This window comes from Episyrphus balteatus, chromosome 4 (assembly GCF_945859705.1).
Source record: "Episyrphus balteatus chromosome 4, idEpiBalt1.1, whole genome shotgun sequence".
Taxonomy (NCBI): Eukaryota; Metazoa; Arthropoda; class Insecta; order Diptera; family Syrphidae; genus Episyrphus; species Episyrphus balteatus.
Window position 1 is genome coordinate 52,806,085 of NC_079137.1, and position 18,246 is coordinate 52,824,330.

At 28.7% G+C, this 18,246-nt stretch overlaps 2 protein-coding genes across 4 annotated transcripts in view; one reads left to right on the forward strand and one right to left on the reverse strand.

Moving 5' to 3' along the window:
- Positions 1-12,115, forward strand: part of LOC129918993 (uncharacterized) — a 40,120-nt gene extending 28,005 nt beyond the window's left edge. For all 3 annotated transcript variants that reach the window (XM_055999776.1, XM_055999774.1, XM_055999777.1), the window contains 9 exons: positions 1,701-1,878; positions 1,940-2,166; positions 2,230-2,383; positions 2,494-2,633; positions 2,705-2,834; positions 10,210-10,335; positions 11,267-11,470; positions 11,528-11,706; positions 11,770-12,115. In XM_055999776.1, coding sequence (XP_055855751.1) covers positions 1,701-1,878; positions 1,940-2,166; positions 2,230-2,383; positions 2,494-2,633; positions 2,705-2,834; positions 10,210-10,335; positions 11,267-11,470; positions 11,528-11,706; positions 11,770-12,096 — 1,665 coding nt within the window. In that variant the 3' untranslated portion in view covers positions 12,097-12,115. The remainder of the gene's footprint in view (positions 1-1,700; positions 1,879-1,939; positions 2,167-2,229; positions 2,384-2,493; positions 2,634-2,704; positions 2,835-10,209; positions 10,336-11,266; positions 11,471-11,527; positions 11,707-11,769) is intronic.
- A 947-nt stretch (positions 12,116-13,062) lies between these two features.
- Positions 13,063-17,889, reverse strand: LOC129918995 (uncharacterized). Its single transcript, XM_055999779.1, has 4 exons — positions 17,745-17,889; positions 17,492-17,665; positions 17,129-17,254; positions 13,063-13,298 (listed from the first exon to the last, which is right to left on the reverse strand). The coding sequence occupies exons 1-4, from the start codon at positions 17,806-17,808 to the stop codon at positions 13,078-13,080; spliced, it is 585 nt and encodes a 194-aa protein (XP_055855754.1). The 5' UTR covers positions 17,809-17,889; the 3' UTR covers positions 13,063-13,077.
- Positions 17,890-18,246: the final 357 nt, after the last annotated feature.

Genomic DNA, 18,246 nt, shown 5'->3' on the forward strand with positions numbered 1-18,246 from the left:
GTGAAATTTGGCATAAATGTTCTCTGGAGAGATTTTAAAGCTTTTTTTGTAAACGATTTTATCGATTTCCCTGACCATTATGATGGTTCGTTGTACCAATGGAGAAAGGTTACAAAATTACTTTCGTAAGTGTTTTTTTTTTTGCCTGATTGTAACTCTGAATCATTTTTTTACAAAGCCATAAATATTTTAAAACGCCTTCAACTGGCAAAAAAAATGTATAAAAGATAATTTTTTCAAAATTTCTCCAAACTGTGGATGCTCTTTTTAAATTTAAAACAGGTACAAAATTCAATTTTGAACAGCAAATTAGCATTTAATTAGCTAGAGTTCTTGAGATTGATTTTTTTACTTCGCCGCAAAGTGTCCCTAAAAGTAAGGTACTTGAAAAAACTTGTTAAAGATAACCAAATGAAATAGTACTATTGTTTACTAGCAACACATTCTATAAATTTTTTGGGACCCTTAAAAGAAAGGTGATACAATATTAATTGCCAGTCCTATAAACATGTTTGTATGTCGCTAATTTTGCACACCGATGAATCACCATATAAAAATAACTATAGAGGGGAGATGTTTGATTTATTGGAATAACTTATTGTGAATAGTTCTTCTCGTCTGGTCTTCCACATAAAATAAACTTCTCAAAATCTAGGAACAACACTTCCGTTAATTAAGAAACGGTTACGCAATGAAATGCATAATTTTGTATAGTGAACTGTTAATAACCATTTGTGTATAAGGACCAAAAAATTCACCTAAAAAAAATTTTGCATATGATTTGTTTTAGTACGAACAGGTCTTACAAACCTATCAAAGAAAAGATGTATTTAGAAGGCCTTGAGCAGAGCTGTTCGCAGTTCTTTAATCCCTAATCACTCATGATAGAATATTCTGCTACATACCTCAGAAAAATGATTAGAACCTTTTAACATTGTTGAAAACATCATAACGCAAGGCCAACACGGAAGAGGAGTTTGGGAACGTTTTGTTTTATATGAATTCGGAATTTCTTTTTTTAGGCTCGAAGCCAATAGTAATCTATGTATTTAAGCAAAATCGGTTACAAGAGTGCAACGTTACTCCTCAATGGAAAAATTTAATTTTGTAATCAGTCGATAGTTCTTCGGGCATGAATTCCACACCAATCCTCTTTTAGAGCTTCTCGTATTTTTTACATGCTATAAATCATTTTTATTTTATTTTATTTTTTATTTTTATTTTTACATAAATTAGTCATAAAGACTTGAAAAGTTAAACTATAGGTATTTTAGCATACAAACCTTAAAAAATTTAATTTTCTTTTTGTTGGGGGAAGCTTAAATAAAAGTATGAATTTTGGCTGTTATCATGTTTAAACCAAACGCCACAGAAAGGTACATAATACATTTGGTGAAAAAAAAAATATTGCTTAAAAAAATGTTACACATACACCACAGTGACCGAATAAGTTTAAACTTTTTAAACTGTAGCAAAAAAATTAAATCACTGGCATTTTTAAGTGCGTTCGGTGATGTTTTGTCATCAAAACTTCTAATTAATAACGTTTTGTTTTATAAAAATTGACAAGAAAAAAGAATATATATTAAAAAAAAAAAAAAACAGATTTCTTCAAAGTTATAGCCAATATCAAAATGAGAATCTAACTCAAAAACTTTAAGATGTTTATTTATTTTCTACAATTCTTACTTTTATTACAGAGTGTTCATGCTATAGAAAGATCATCCCGAATAACTGATTATCGTTTTATCAAAGAAGTCAATGGAGCCCTAACTATTACAAATGCTATGTTGGAAGACGATGGCAAATGGCAGTGTGAGGCTGAAAATGTGAATGCGTATATAGAAAATGCGCGCCCTGTTAAACTAATAATTTTAGGTAAATTTTATCAATTTTTTTTACCGTTGCAATACTTTTTTAATTAATAATTTTATTTCAGACCGTCCAAAGGCACCTTATTTACTAATAGATTCACGACGCTTAGATGCTGGAAATATTTTTGTACCTGTTAAGGAGAATTCTGAACTTAATTTGGCTTGCATTAGTGAGGGTGGTAATCCAAAACCAACTCTTACATGGGAAGTTCTTTTAAGTCCTGGTGTTGACCGACATGCACAAAAAGTTGCCGCAGAAGTTCTTGAATTGGAGGAAGTAAAAAAGGATAAAGTAGGTTTTTATTGGCAATATATAACTTCCAATTTTGATAAAAAATTTTATTTTTATTTGCAGACCAAACAACCATATAAAATCAATGCTGGAGCAAAAAGTGAAGCACGTTTGCCAGCTGTTTATAGAGCACATCATAATGCAAAGATACTTTGTGTTATGGAACATCCAACACTTAAAATGAGACAAAATGCTTCACTTTTATTAGATGTTCAATGTAAGTTTCTTATTCATAAATCATTTATAACATTTTAACACACAGAGTTAACGAAGAGTTAATCAAGAGTTAGCTGAAATATAAATAACAAAATTTTAATTTAATTTTAGATACACCATCGTTTGCTATATCACGAACCCCAGGATTTGGTTATCCACTACGAGAGGGTATTGAAGTATCTTTGAAATGTGATGTTGACTCAAATCCAGCAAGTGTGCCAAGATGGCAGAAAGATGATGGCGATACACCGGTACGCAATTCACAGATTAATATTTCTTTGGTGAGGATTTTTAATAAATCTATGCTCTAAATTTTTTGCAGGTGCCACAAACGGGAGACGGTTTTCTTAATTTTACATCAATTCGTAGAGAACATTCTGGCTGGTATAAGTGTACATCACGCCATTTAAATTATCAATATTCGAGCATTGGATACTATTTGAGTGTTAGATGTAAGTATAATTACCAAAATTAATAAAATAACAGTAAAATAACAATCTGCAGATTTAAAAATACACTAGCCCAAAAAATTAAGGGAATACAAAAAAATTGTGATTTTTTTTAGTGATTTTCGATAGGCTGATCTCAGTAAAAAAATGATCACATCAGACAAATCAAAAAGCATGTGAAAGCTACATTCTTCTAGTTTTAGGATTTTTTGACTAAATATTTTATTTCTAACGGTAAAATAGGTTAATCGTTGAAACTGTTTAAAAACCAAGATTTTCAAATTTTTTTTGTTTTTAGTTTTCTCATAAAAATGTGGGAAAATTTTTTGTGATGAAATGATAATAATTTTTAGAAAGGCTATTTATTTGGCTTCAAGATTCTTTTTATTTCAAACTTCTACGATTTTTTTTTTTAGACTACAATATCAGTCCTCGAACCAAAAACCATACTTTTGACTTTGACTGTGACGGATCACTCTATAGAAAATTTAAGGATGCATTTGAAAATTTCATTCAATTCTCTACAAAGACGTTAAGTTTCCTTTTAAAAAAAATGTTTTCGAACATTTGATATCAATTCAGAAAAGCTATCAAAATAGGTCTTTTTACGGTTTTTTTAGAAAATTTGCCGCTATTTCATAACTATGGGTGATAAGATTAAACTGAGGCTTAGTTGTTGAAAGTTTCAGACTTATTCATCAAACAGTTTTTCTGTTTGAACTTTTGAGACAATTTAAAACACCTCATTTTTGCAGCTGTAAATGACCTACTTCTAATCACTTTTTTATGAGCAAAATCAAATTCTTTTGAGTATATTTGAACATTTTATTAATAAATACCGTTTAAGTTTTAGATAAACCAAAGGAAACTCCAAAATTTTCAAAAAATAGAAAAATATCCAAAAACAGTATGAATTTTTTTTTTCAAAATTTTAATTTTTTTGAAAACTTTAAATTTTCTTCGGTTTATCTAAAATTTAAACAGTATTTATTAATAAAATGTTCAAACTCAAAAGAATTTGATTTTGCTCATAAAAAAGTGATTAGAAGTAAGTCATATACCGCTGCAAAAATGTGGTGTTTTAAATTATATCAAAAGTTCAAACCCTCACAACAGAAAAACTGTTTGATAAATAGGTCTGAAACTTTGCAGATTATTTTCAATAACACTGGTCAACAAGGTTTTTGTTACAGACACCAAGATATACTTTTCTATAGGTTTTTTGGGTGCTGAGCTCGAATCCGAAGTCAGAACAATTCTACCACATCACGTTTTTGAGATAATCCCGTTAGAAAATCGAAAATGCTGCTTTTTTACCAGTTTTCGAGATTATTTCTTAGCTTTTGGTTATTTGTTTTAAATAAATTTGTAACGGTTTCTAATAGAACTAAATGTTGTCTTTCTAAATCCGTTTAAATCTTTTAAAAATCTCTTATCTTCTTTGAGAAATCTAAAATTGAAATCAACGTGTTTGGTATATCTCATATTTATTTGCTTTTAATAATAAATCTCGAAATTTTCTTTGCCAATCGCTTTTAAATTTTGACACAACGTTTCATTTACATTCCAGTAAGTTCTTATCTTGTTTTTAACAAGAAAAAAAATTATATTTTTCTCACTAGTAATTATTTAGTATAAGTATCTGACACGGTCACGCTTTGATGTATCTCACTGCGATTCACCACCTTCGCAAATATAAAAACTTGCAAGATTCTAAATGAAACGTTGTGTCAAAATTTGAAAGCGATTGGCAAAGAACTTTTCGAGATTCGCTATTAAAAGTAAATAAACATGAGATATACCAAACACGTTGATTTCAATTTCAGATTTCTCAAAGAAGATAAGAGATTTTTAAAAGATTTAAACGGATTTAGAAGGACAACATTTAGTTCTATTAGAAACTGTTACAAATTTATTTAGAACAAATAACCAAAAGCTAAGAAATAATCTCGAAAACTGGTAAAAAAGCGGCATTTTCGATATTTTAACGGGATTATCTCAAAAACGTGATGTGATAGAATTTTTTTGACTTCGGATTTGAGCTCAGCACACCAAAATCCTATAGAAAAGTATACCTTGGTTTCTGTAACAAAAAAAAAGTTTAATTTTGTTGACCAGTGTAATTAAGCCTCAGTTTAATCTTATCACCCATAGTTATGAAACAGCGGCGAATTAAAAAAAAACCGTAAAAAGACCTATTTTGATAGCTTTTCTAAATTGATATCAAATGTTCGAAAACATTTTTTTTAACAAAGCAAACTTAACGTCTTTGTAGAGAATTGAATGAAATTTTCAAATGTATCCTTAAATTTTCTGTGGAGTGATCCGTTGTTGAGATATTGATAGTCAAAGTCAAAAGTATGGTTTTTGGTTCGAGGACTGATATTGTAGTCTAAAAAGAATCTTGAAGCCAAATAAATAGCCTTTCTAAAAATTATTATCATTTCATCACAAAAAATGTTCCCACTTTTTTATGAGAAAAGTAAAAACAAAAAAAATTTGAAAATGTTGGTTTTTGAACAGTTTCAACGATTAACCTATTTTTACCTATACAAATAACCCATAAATATCCAACAATGTTTCAATTTTATTCTTAGTTTATGAAATACAGCATAAGACAACACGGACATTTCATCATCACAAGTGGGACACTTGTATAAAAAAATTGTTGTTTCCCTTTCATACTCTATCCATTCAAGTACAAAATTTACCAAAACTTTCTTAAAACTGGACAAATGGCACATTTTGTCAACTTCATAATTCTTGAAAATAGACAGAGTTTTTTCTACTGTCACGGTTGGGACATAATAGTCTAAGAGCCAGCGACCTAAAGTTTGCAGGTAATTGCTTAGTATTCACCCCTATGAAATATGTTTAAGGACATCCCCAGGCATGTTACTGCAAAAAAAAAAGTCTCGTGAGACGTGGCAAAAACGGTCTGCCAAGCACTTGAATGTGAAAAAAATATTAAATTAAGAACTCGACCTTAAAACAAAAAAAAAATATTTAAAGAGAACGGCAACACTTACAAAACTAAACGATACCTTTTTTTAAAGGTAAAAAGTTATACTACTTTTTGGTTTTTATATAAATGTTTTTTGATGAATAGTTTTTGAAACAAAAAATTTCAAACACAAAATTTTGAAAAAAAATTCAAAAAAAGTTCAAACAGTTTTTTTTTCATAAAATTTACCCAATCAAGTATTTTTTTTTTTTTTGTTTTAATTTCTCTTATATATTTTGAGTCAAACACCGAAAACTAAAAGTCAAAATCTCTTTTACTTTTCGAGAAAACTGAAAATTACCAAACCTTCTATTTTTTCACCAACGCCAAAATTACGGCTATTAATTATGTCTTTCAGAAAGGAAGTAAGATGTTCACGGGTTTTATTGCAGGAATCGTTCAATGGGTTATAAAAAAGATAAAACCGCGGAGTGCTATTAAATGAGAGGGTGGGAACTGGAGATAGGGGTGCAAAAGCCCCCATTTTGGTTTTTTCAATATATCTCGTAAACAAAGCATAATTTTGAGATATTGTTCTTAATAAGTTTTGTAGAGAATAAAATTTCCTATAATAATAATGTTTTTTAAAAATTTATAAAAAAAATTTTCTTAACAAAACAGTCAAAACAAACAAAAAAAAAATCAAACAAAATCAATTTTTTTCTTTTTTTTACTTTTTTGGTTGTGTCTCTTATTTGGGCTGAGATAGACATTAACATTGCTCTAATAAAACATAGAAGATTAAATTTTCTTTGAAATGCTGGTCTCATCAAATTTTTTCATTGAAAATTAACCAAAATATGGCCATTTGAACATATCTTTTTTTCGCAGATTTAGTTTTTCTCAAGTAAAAAAGAAAAATTTGAGGGGAAAGTACTATAACTTAGCAACCAAGAATTGATAGCGGTTTTTTGTAGAAGGGTTAAATACAATCATTTTTTACTATGGGAGGGGGTGTCTATCTTCCCCCGTTTAGGCGGAAGGGGTTATTAAAAAAAAGAAAAATACTTAAAATCAAAAAAATTTATTAAAAAACAACGGTAACACTTACAGTTATGAACGATACTTTTTTCAAAAGCTAAAATTATACACTTAATTTAAATTTTTAAGTTAAGTTATTTAAATCAGTTGTTTTCAAAATAAATGAATGAGCCTGGTAAAGAAAGTAGTTTTTGCATTTTTTAATTTTTTAAGGAAAACAAGAAGGCATAGGAACATAATGATTTTCAGTTTTTGATAAGAAATCAATTGAGGTTGTTTACTTTATGGATAAACTTCGTATTGAAACCCAAAGTCATTCTTAAAATAGTAATCAACGTGTTTTTTAAACTTTTTTTTCTAAAATTTTGACTTTGAAATCGTTTATTTCGAAATAGTCGGTTTAAATAACTTAACTTAAAAATTTAAATTTAGTGTATAATTTTAGCTTTTGAAAAAAGTATCGTTCATAACTGTAAGTGTTACCGTTGTTTTTTAATAAATTTTTTTGATTTTAAGTATTTTTCTTTTTTTTAATAACCCCTTCCGCCTAAACGGGGGAAGATAGACACCCCCTCCCATAGTAAAAAATGATTGTATTTAACCCTTCTACAAAAAACCGCTATCAATTCTTGGTTGCTAAGTTATAGTACTTTCCCCTCAAATTTTTCTTTTTTACTTGAGAAAAACTGAATCTGCGAAAAAAAGATAGGTTCAAATGGCCATATTTTGGTTAATTTTCAATGAAAAAATTTGATGAGACCAGCATTTCAAAGAAAATTTAATCTTCTATGTTTTATTAGAGCAATGTTAATGTCTATCTCAGCCCAAATAAGAGACACAACCAAAAAAGTAAAAAAAAGAAAAAAATTGATTTTGTTTGATTTTTTTTTTGTTTGTTTTGACTGTTTTGTTAAGAAAATTTTTTTTATAAATTTTTAAAAAACATTATTATTGTAGGAAATTTTATTCTCTACAAAACTTATTAAGAACAATATCTCAAAATTATGCTTTGTTTACGAGATATATTGAAAAAACCAAAATGGGGGCTTTTGCACCCCTATCTCCAGTTCCCACCCTCTCATTTAATAGCACTCCGCGGTTTTATCTTTTTTATAACCCATTGAACGATTCCTGCAATAAAACCCGTGAACATCTTACTTCCTTTCTGAAAGACATAATTAATAGCCGTAATTTTGGCGTTGGTGAAAAAATAGAAGGTTTGGTAATTTTCAGTTTTCTCGAAAAGTAAAAGAGATTTTGACTTTTAGTTTTCGGTGTTTGACTCAAAATATATAAGAGAAATTAAAACAAAAAAAAAATAATACTTGATTGGGTAAATTTTATGAAAAAAAAAAACTGTTTGAACTTTTTTTGAATTTTTTTTCAAAATTTTGTGTTTGAAATTTTTTGTTTCAAAAACTATTCATCAAAAAACATTTATATAAAAACCAAAAAGTAGTATAACTTTTTACCTTTAAAAAAAGGTATCGTTTAGTTTTGTAAGTGTTGCCGTTCTCTTTAAATATTTTTTTTTTTGATTTAAGGTCGAGTTCTTAATTTAAAATTTTTTTCACATTCAAGTGCTTGGCAGACCGTTTTTGCCACGTCTCACGAGACTTTTTTTTTTGCAGTAACATGCCTGGGGATGTCCTTAAACATATTTCATAGGGGTGAATACTAAGCAATTACCTGCAAACTTTAGGTCGCTGGCTCTCGGTCTATAAAAGGAGCGATCTTAGATAGGGTAGAAAAATTTGCTTATATCTGTGAATCAATTTTAAATTTGTTTTCAAATCCTTTAACTTAATACAAAAAACGTTTGTAGCTTCTAAAATAAATAAATTGCACGACTGGGGTCGCACGTACTTACTCTTATGCTTAAAGTAACTATAATGCTAAAGCTTTTTATTCAAGAAATTAAAAATTTGATATTTTGAAGAAATTTCATAAGTAGTATAAAAAAATTAAATCTGTTTTTATAATTAATTAAACTCCGTTTTAAATTATCTTAAAAAAAAAAAACAAATATGCCATTTTATTTCTTGTATAAAAAGGTATTTTTAGAAAAAATTTATCGAAAATTGTAGGAGCCGTTTATTAAAAAAATAGTTTTTTATATATAAAATTTTTTTAACATTTTTCAAAAAAAAAGTTGGGATGCCATTTTGAAGAAATAATTAATTTACACATTAAAACTAAATTTCAAAATTTTTCATTAATCCGTTTTCAAAAAATTGATTTTTCAAAAAAAAATTTTGAAATATTTTTTAAAAAACCAAAAATGCGTTTTTTGAAAATTTTCTAAAATTTTAATATTATCTTTACTTACACACTTTTGTATAAAAATTTTCATTTAAATCGGGTTAATGTTGTACGAGATATTCAGAAACGAAAAAAACCGTTCTATGACAGGTACCGTTAATAACGGTACAAAAAATATTTTTTTTATTTAAAAAGTTGGCTCTTATGTGTAGTACTACACACAAAAATTTTAATCAAAATCGTTAGAGCCGTTTTTGAAAAAAATTAACTTTTCTATTTCCGCTATATGGCAGGTACCGTTAGTTTTGGTCATAAAAAAAAATTTCAATTTCTCCTCTAGGGAATCACCAAAAACTGCTAACTACCAAGTTTGAAGAAAATCACTTCACTCGTTTAGGCTGCAGCTCCAGATAGAGACAGACAGACAGACAGACAGACAGAATTGCCGGACCCACTTTTTTGGCATTGTCCATCATCGTAATGTCATGTAAAATTGTTATCTCGAGTTCGATTTTTTTTACGAATCCTAAACTTGCCCTATAGTACCTATATCGCAAGTAAAAAATGAATGAAAACAATGAAAAAGTAATTTTCAAAATTACTGAATGTCCATTGTTTTGTGCTTAAATACAAATTTTTTGGGTATATTGAAAAAACAAAGTATTTTTTTTTAAATTTTAAATAAAGTTCTTTTTAAATTAAATAAAAAAAGTTCTTTTACGAATTATTTAAAAACTTTAGTATTTAAAGCCAGTTTTACTACTATTATTATTATTATTACTATTTTTCTAACAAATAATTTTTAATTTTCTTATGACGTAATTACGTAAAATTATAGTCCGTAACTTTACAGACAGCCAAAATTTTTTTGTCCACATCATTATTTTACAATTTGCAAAAAAGGAGAAAATTCATTTTTGTTCTCTGGCGGCTGTTGAAAAACCTTACACTCATTAATTTCATAGACGAAATTATTATTTTCAAAAAGTTTCATGACGGTATTTTCGATTCGACACGTGTCAATTATTTAGAATTATTTTGTATTTGAAAATACGGGACTAAAAGTCAGCATATATTCGAATTGTTAAGATTTTTTATTTTAATTTGTTTATAAACTAATATATTTTTTAGACGATTCGGTTGATGTAACATCTGAACCAGACGATCAGGATGTATCCGTAGCAGCATCACATAACCCGAATAAAGGGCAACTGGAAGTTCAATTGGGCGGAGCAGTAACATTGCAATGTCCTCAAGGTAAATTCTTTTTCTTCTAACTCATTGTTAAAACAGGTTTCTTGGAAAATTATTATTATTTCTATTTTGTGAGCTGGTTTATAAATAACACTGGTCAACAAAATTTGACTGAACAGATATTCTTCTCTCAAAAACTGTTTAAATTTTCCCGATATCTCTTTTATTGCTCGAGATATCTTAAGTTTCAGTTAATAAGCCAAAGAGAAACTAAACTTAACCTAAAGATTAAGTCACAGGTCACAGAATTTTTGCCATAAGAACCAAAATATTCTTTTCTGAAGGTTTCTGGTTAACTGAACTCGAATCCACAATCAGACAAATTTTATTAGCCTCCGTTCTTGAAATATAACCGTTATAAAAAAAAATTTATAACGGTACTATTTCAAGAACTAAGGCTAATAAAATTTTTCTGATTACGGATTCGAGCTCAGCAACCCAAAAACCTTCAGAGAAGTATATTTTGGTTCTTGTGGCAAAAAAACGTTTAATTTGGTTGGCCAGTGTTGTTTCTGATTCAAAGACCGCTGCTTAAATTTTAAATATCTCGGGCAGTAAAAGAGATATCGGAAAGATTTAAACATTTTTTGAAATAATAAAACCAGTTCTTATAGCCACCGTTACAAATTTATTCATAATGAGTTACCCCACACAAAAACATAACCTCGAAAGCAGCCAAAATGACGTTTTTTGACATTTTCTAACGATAATATTAAAAAAAAAAAACGGCCAATAACAATTTTTTGACTTCAGATTCGAGTTCAGCACATCAAAAACTACTAGAAAAGTATATTTTGGTTGTTGTGGCAAAAACCTTGTTGACCAGTGTTATTATTGATTTAACATTGGGCTCCACTTAACAATTAATATTATAATTGGATTGGATCCTATAATGCATACTAATTTAAAATAATTTTTTTTATATGCTTTGAAGGATCACTTGGTTGTTGGTCCCATCTCGATCCAGTAACAGCACGATTAAGGGGTCTCGGTCATGGGTTAACTCCAGCAACTGGTCAATTTTCCATTAAAGATGTTATTTATCAGGATGCAGGAACCTACAAATGTATTGGCCATTCAACAAAAAATAACAAGAAAAGACTCGAAGTGCTTCAAACAGTTGGATTGCTTGTAAAAGGTAGTTTTTTATATCCTTAAATTAATCCTTTTACTGATCCTTGTTGATTTTAAACAGGTGTCCCAACAGTTGTTGCTCGTAATGCAACACCCGTAGCATATCCTGGGTCACCTCTTCATCTTTCTGTCGAATTCTGTGCAAATCCTCCGGCACATGCTGCACGTTGGTTGCATGGTGATCGAGTATTTACTCCTGGAAATCAATATGGAAGTACTGTTCTCGCTTATGGAGTAACGGTAATAATATTTAATCTTAAAGTTTATATCCTTTTTATCATAAATGATTCATCTACTTCACAGGATCTTCCAACACCATTTTGTAAGGAAGCCCGTCTAACCTATGTAAGCATGCACGAGAGGGTTCCTAGAACATTTTATTTCATAGTTTCTACACCGAGTGGTGTGGCTGAAGCCGTATTCAAAGTTAACTTCACTATAAGATATCGATCAATGACCAATAAAATGGACAACGACGACGAAGAATTGAGTGAACCAGAAGAAATTCAATTCCCCGTTTTTGGAACTCCTGATGCTGGAGCTGTATCAAACCACATCACACAGTCGCTGATCAAAATAATTATTTTCTGTTGTTTCCTAACCCGAATATTCATAGTAAATTTATTTTAAAAACAAATACAAAAAAAAAGAGAGCAATTAAAGGTGACAGAAAAATATTCATTACCAAAACATTTTTTTATAATAAAATATAAGTTTTTTGGTTGTTTAATTTTTACAAAAAAAAAAAAAAAAAAAAACAAAAAAATATAAATTATTATTGTATTATTATATATATAACATAAATAAGTGATAAGTTAAAATTGTTCTATTTTCTGTATAAAAACAAAAAACAAAAACAAAAAATGGTGTTATTTCCATTAAGTAAAAAAAGAGAGTACTGTCCCTTGAACATCTCCTTTGTAAAAAAAAAATACAAAAACAAAACAAAAAAAAAACAAAAAATTATAGGTAAGAGGAAAGTGCATTTGATATTTTAATTAAACAAATTTATAAAATAAAGGATATTAATATTTTTTTTTGTAATGTGTGGATTTGTGTACTTTGCAGCAAAGCAGTCAACAATTTAATTTTGCGGTTTGAGAAATAAACTTATGTTATATTTGAACGTCTTATGAACACTTCCACAGTTCAAGTTGAAACTATCTTGCAAGGAGACAGTATGATCTCCCCGATAGCCACCTCTGCTGTTTTATATTAACCTACTTATGGTGACCAATGCTTTAGACGGGCGGCGTTACAATCTATTGTAGGATAGTGACTCAACCAATATCGTCCGTATATTCAAGAAACTGCCCTGCATTTTGGTTTAACAATAAAGCGTCAATATGGCGTATGCGCAACCTTTTTTTATTGAAATTTGAAATTTGTTAACGGTGTTCTAATCTTTCAAATTATTAGCCTTTGTTTACACTGAAGGAAAATATCAAAGATAAAAAGCATTTAAAAAACAATTTAATGGCTTTTCAGAAGTAACATATCTTCAAAAATAAAAAAAAAAACAAAAACAAGCGAAAAAGAAGAGAAACAAAATTATTTTTTTATTTTATTTAATTAAATATTTTATTATTTTGTGTAGTGTGTGTTTTTTTTTTAAATATTAAAGCTTAAAAATGTTGCTAGAAAAATGATTGAAAAAACAATTGTTGCTATACTTTGATTCAGTATTGATTCGGCAGTCGATGTAAAACATGGCGCTGATCCAGCACTTGATTCGCAAACGCACACTTCCACCTCGCGTCCGGTAGAGTATTTTTGAGTGTAACATCCATTGGAGACATTAGCTTTGGCGCACATATACGTAATGTTTTCGACTGTAAAACAAATTAAAATTTTAATTATAAATTATAAATTCAATATTTTATCTCCCTAATAGTCTGATATTATGTCATGCGAAAGGTTTCGATTACAAATGCAGTAGGTAAGGTATATACATCAATTGAATTTTTTCAGGACACTGTTGCATTTAAGAAATTGTCAAAGGGAACAAGAGTATCAGAGAAATCATGAATGAGAGCTTAAATCCCATGTCTAATTCATAAAGAGTTCTATTTCAGATCAGAAGAAACAATAAAGAGAAAAATATGTGCATTAGCTCGATGATTGAAAAGAAATCGAATGGGGAACGGTGGCGTATACGTAATTTTTTCCCTCAACATTTAAAGTTAATTTTAAAAAATACTTTGTATGCTACTGAGATTGCTAAGATCTTATAATATAAATGTACCCTTAATTATGAAAGTGAACTAAGTCACTCCCAAAAATACGATCAAATTCTAGCCTAAAAATAATTATTATTTAAGGGGTAAAGTTTATTTGCATGCGAAATTGCATTAACCCCTTACCGCATGATTTTTTTGTTTTTCGTGAAAAAAATATATATGGTAGATTTTGGTAAATAAAAAGACACGTGTTTCAGGAATTTTCAATTTTTTGAGTAAAAGTCGGAAAATTTTGGTTTTTCCGGTTTGGATCATATTTGGCACATTGAGCAGAAAACGAACAAGAAAAAATTTAAATTAAATTAATTATACGTAAAAACTACGCGCTGGAACTGTATGAGTCTCAATAAAATAGATTACATGGCCTTTTAATCTATTTTAAATTAAATTTATAACATTCCGCACGAAAACGTAAAAAAAACGGGTGTAGATAATAAGAAAAAAAAATTAATTTGTTCCCTTGTTGCACAATGGCTCATATATGGACCAACAGGAGAGGAACATTTCTGCACGGTGGCTCATATATGATCCAATCACTTAATGCCGCTTTCAAATGTCTTAAACTTGATAAATGTAAAAAAATATACATTAGCAATAATAATCACATTATATCCTTTATTGGCATATTTTTTTAAAAGTTCTTACTCATTGTTTTATATTTTTTATTCAATTTTCAATTTTTCAAATATGCTCCGTCCTGCCTATCAGCAGTTCGGCCACTTTACCGGATAACTATGCTCGCCCAAATCATTACAGATGGCGTTTTATAATGTTATTTAGAGGCCTTATATTACTTAATTCGAAAAGTTCAAACAAAACAAGATTTTTTTTTTAACTTTAAAGTATTAAGGTTTTTTATGGTTTGGCTCATATATGAGCCACTGTGCGGTAAGGGGTTAAATGCACTTTTTTATTGCTCCTTTATATGTTATAAGAAAATTATTATGTAAGTTTTTCTTTAAACAATGCAAAAAGTGACTTAATTCACTTTCATAATCATGGGCACAAATAGATTTAATAATAAATTTAAAAGAGGTAAAAAGATTTGGTTACTAATTAATTTTTCTATATTATGAGAAACAAGTATAGCAAATTCGACTGATGAATGCATACATAGTGTTATTAGGGCCTTCGTTAAATAAAATCCAATTTGTACTTAATGTATCCCGCTGATAATTTTTGATTGAAATTTTTGGTTGAAATATTATTGACGTCAATAATAAGAGCTCAAATTTCTTTAATAGAGAGAATTTTTGCTGACTTGGTTTAAGTTTTTAAGATTTAAGTTTTTATTTTTTTTAATTTATCAAGATAACTAATGAAAAAATTCTAGATACCTATAGTAATTTCGGAAACGTTTCTTAATCATCAAAATTAATTTGCCTTTTTTATTTTAAGCTTGATAATTGCACTGGTCTGCAAGATAATCCTCCTTTAAGTAAAACTATACTTTTCTAAAGGATTTTTGTATGCTGATTCCGAATCCGAGGTCAGAATTGACCTACTACGTCACGTTTTTTAGATATTACCGTTAGAAAATCTCAAAAACCCATTTTTTGCTGTTTTCGAATAAACATTTTGGCATAATGTAATCCTTTTCAATTAAAACTGTTACGGTTTATGAAAGAACTTATTTTTTTCTTTCAAATTCAGTTTCAATCTTCTCAATATCTCTTATCTTCTCCGAGATATCTTAATTTAAGTTAGTTTAGTAGGTTTGACATATCTTACCATAAAGAAACTGATCTCTAAAAATTAATATATCTTTCTCCCTAGAACAAAAGTATACTTTTCTAATGGACTAAAGTGTGCTGATTTAGAATCCGAACTCAAAAAATTTCGTTAAGCCATGGTTTTTAAGATATAGTAGTTTTTTTGAGATTTTCTAAAAAAAAAAAAAACTTGATTTTGTGATACTTTAATGCGAATATCTCAAAATCCTGACGTGAAAGAATATTTTTGAGTTTGGATTCTAACTCAGCACATCAAAAGTATACTTTTGTTTCTAGGAGAAACAAATCTAAAGCTTTACAAGGCAGTTTATCGAATGGTTTATTACAAATAAGATATTTCTAACTAGAAATATAGTATGTACAATAGGGTGTCCGTTATTTCCCAAAGTGACGTTTTCGGGGGTGACACCCCCCAGATCGAAAGTTTAAGCCCTAAATACGGGGAATTTAGCAAAAAAAAATTTTTTGGGGGTCATTAACCCGTGCCTCACTTTGGGAAATAACGGACACCCTAATGTACAATTACAAAACACGTAAAAATTTTCTTTAATGTATTTTTTAATGGTTTTCTTTACATATTTGACTTTTTAAATATAATTTGCGTTGATATTTTACATTTCCCTTAATTAAGGTGTTTTTGTTCATGTAGGATCTACTAAAAAGTGAAGGATTTCGATATTTCTGTTTTTTTTTGTGAATCAGTATTTTAAAATATGAGTAAACATTAATGTAAAAGGACATATTTTGTGTCAATCGATAGGTTATATTATGAGGAATAAGTCCTCCAAATTTGAGGTCATTGTGACAAATAGTTTTAATTTTATACAAGTTCAAATGAATCTAAAAGGATGATTTTTTAGAAACTACCCACATTTTTCAAAAATCATTTTTACAAAAATGGTACCTGATAGAATTTTTCTGATACCAGATTTAGATTCAGGAAAGTCTAATCTTTCATAATATCAAAAAATTATTTGAAGGAGAAAAAAAAAAGTTAAATTTTGCAGACCAGTGTTGTTAATAGTTATAGTGTGCTTTCGGTGTTTCATTTCCAAATCCAGACTTTTTGGAGTCAATCCCCGATTTAAAGTGAATTCCTCAAAATGCGTCTGTTTTTTTTTAGTGCATTTTTTCATTTTTTTTTTATCCATTCGTGGTAGATTTTGCATAGTATAATTATATTTTTGTGTTTTCATATTTTGTAATTCATCGTTTCCCGCGATAAATTCAGTTCTCCACAGACTATTTAATAGACACGCTGAAATTATGACTTACAACAGAAGATGCACTAATTCCAATGTTTAGTTCCGCCGTTTTGTCAAATTTTTTTTACAAATCGGAGACTTAACAAGCCTGTCAGTTTTATACGTGCTTGAAACACGTAAAATGCATTGCCTTACCTTACCAACGTTGAAAAAGAACGTTTGTCAAAATACTTCTTTCCCTCAAAAACTAGTCATTTTATACAAAAAATGCAGCCTCGAAGTATAATACCAACTATATGACTGACATTGACCATCATGAGATTCACCATAATATACTTATTAAATAACCGTCAACTTCCTTATTTTATGTTTAACCTTTACAGATTATTATCATCAGTAAGAAAAATGTTCATTTTGTCAAAATACCTTTTCCGACCATTATGTACATATGTATAACTAAAAACAAATATAAAATTTTACTTACCAGCTTGGTTGTAAATGTAAGAGTATTTTATACAAGATTCCCCACGAACTAATCGACATCCAATTTCTAAGGGTTTCTTGTGAAATTTTTCCCACATAAGCAATGTATTAGGCTCCTTGCTATTAGCTAAGATTAATAATTGAAATCATTAAGTTATTAAGTTCTTGAGAAATAAGAAACTTTATCTCTAAGCTAATGTAAATATCTATTTTGGTGTAGAATTTATTAAAAAGCTTTCATAGCAATTTAATCAACAATTTACTACCTATATTTTTTAAGTGTATAACTAAAACTTTTCACTGTGACACGTTTAAAAATAAGTTTTGTTTGTTTAACAACAAACTATTCACTCTGTTAACTTACTTGTAGCAACCAATGGTTTGCGACATGGCACATTTTTTAAATCTCCTCGAAATGTTTCACATGTTAGATTTTTGATTTCACTATCTTTGTCGAATTTTTCACCAAGCCAAGTAAAACGAAAACAATAGGGATAGTCACTTTGTTGACTTGATGGTTGTTTTGTTGTTGTTACAGCTAATTTGAAGGAAAATATTAATTTTCAAATGTAAATTCAAAATAATTACATATATTTAAATTTAAATTAACTACACACCTAATTGTGAATAAGTTAAGGAAGATTCCAAAATTATGACTAATAAAATAATTAAATATGCCATTCTATTTTACAAAGTACTCGAAATTAAAATTCTTGTTTTATTGCACTGCATCATATCACTGCTATTATGATTTAAAATAATAAAAAAAAATACCTAATATTATCACTTATTGATGACAAAAAAGTTTGCTTATCTTATCGATCAATGGAAACAGATTTTGCTTTGTGTACTATTTTGCCGATAGGGGGAATACTTTAATTTACAAGAAAGATAAAATCATCAAATCGTCATTGGATAGGTACTTGAGTATAAAGAGAAAGGCCTGGTTTTTTTTTTTTTTTTTTCTTTGTTAAATCGAAAATAGTTCCATTGACTAAGTTCCAAAATGCGTGATTTTAAAAAGATTCAATAAACTGAATTTTAACAAAAATTGTCGAAAATATATATTATGGAAACAATTGCTCATAGTCTGTATCAGTATTATAATTTTATTGAGTT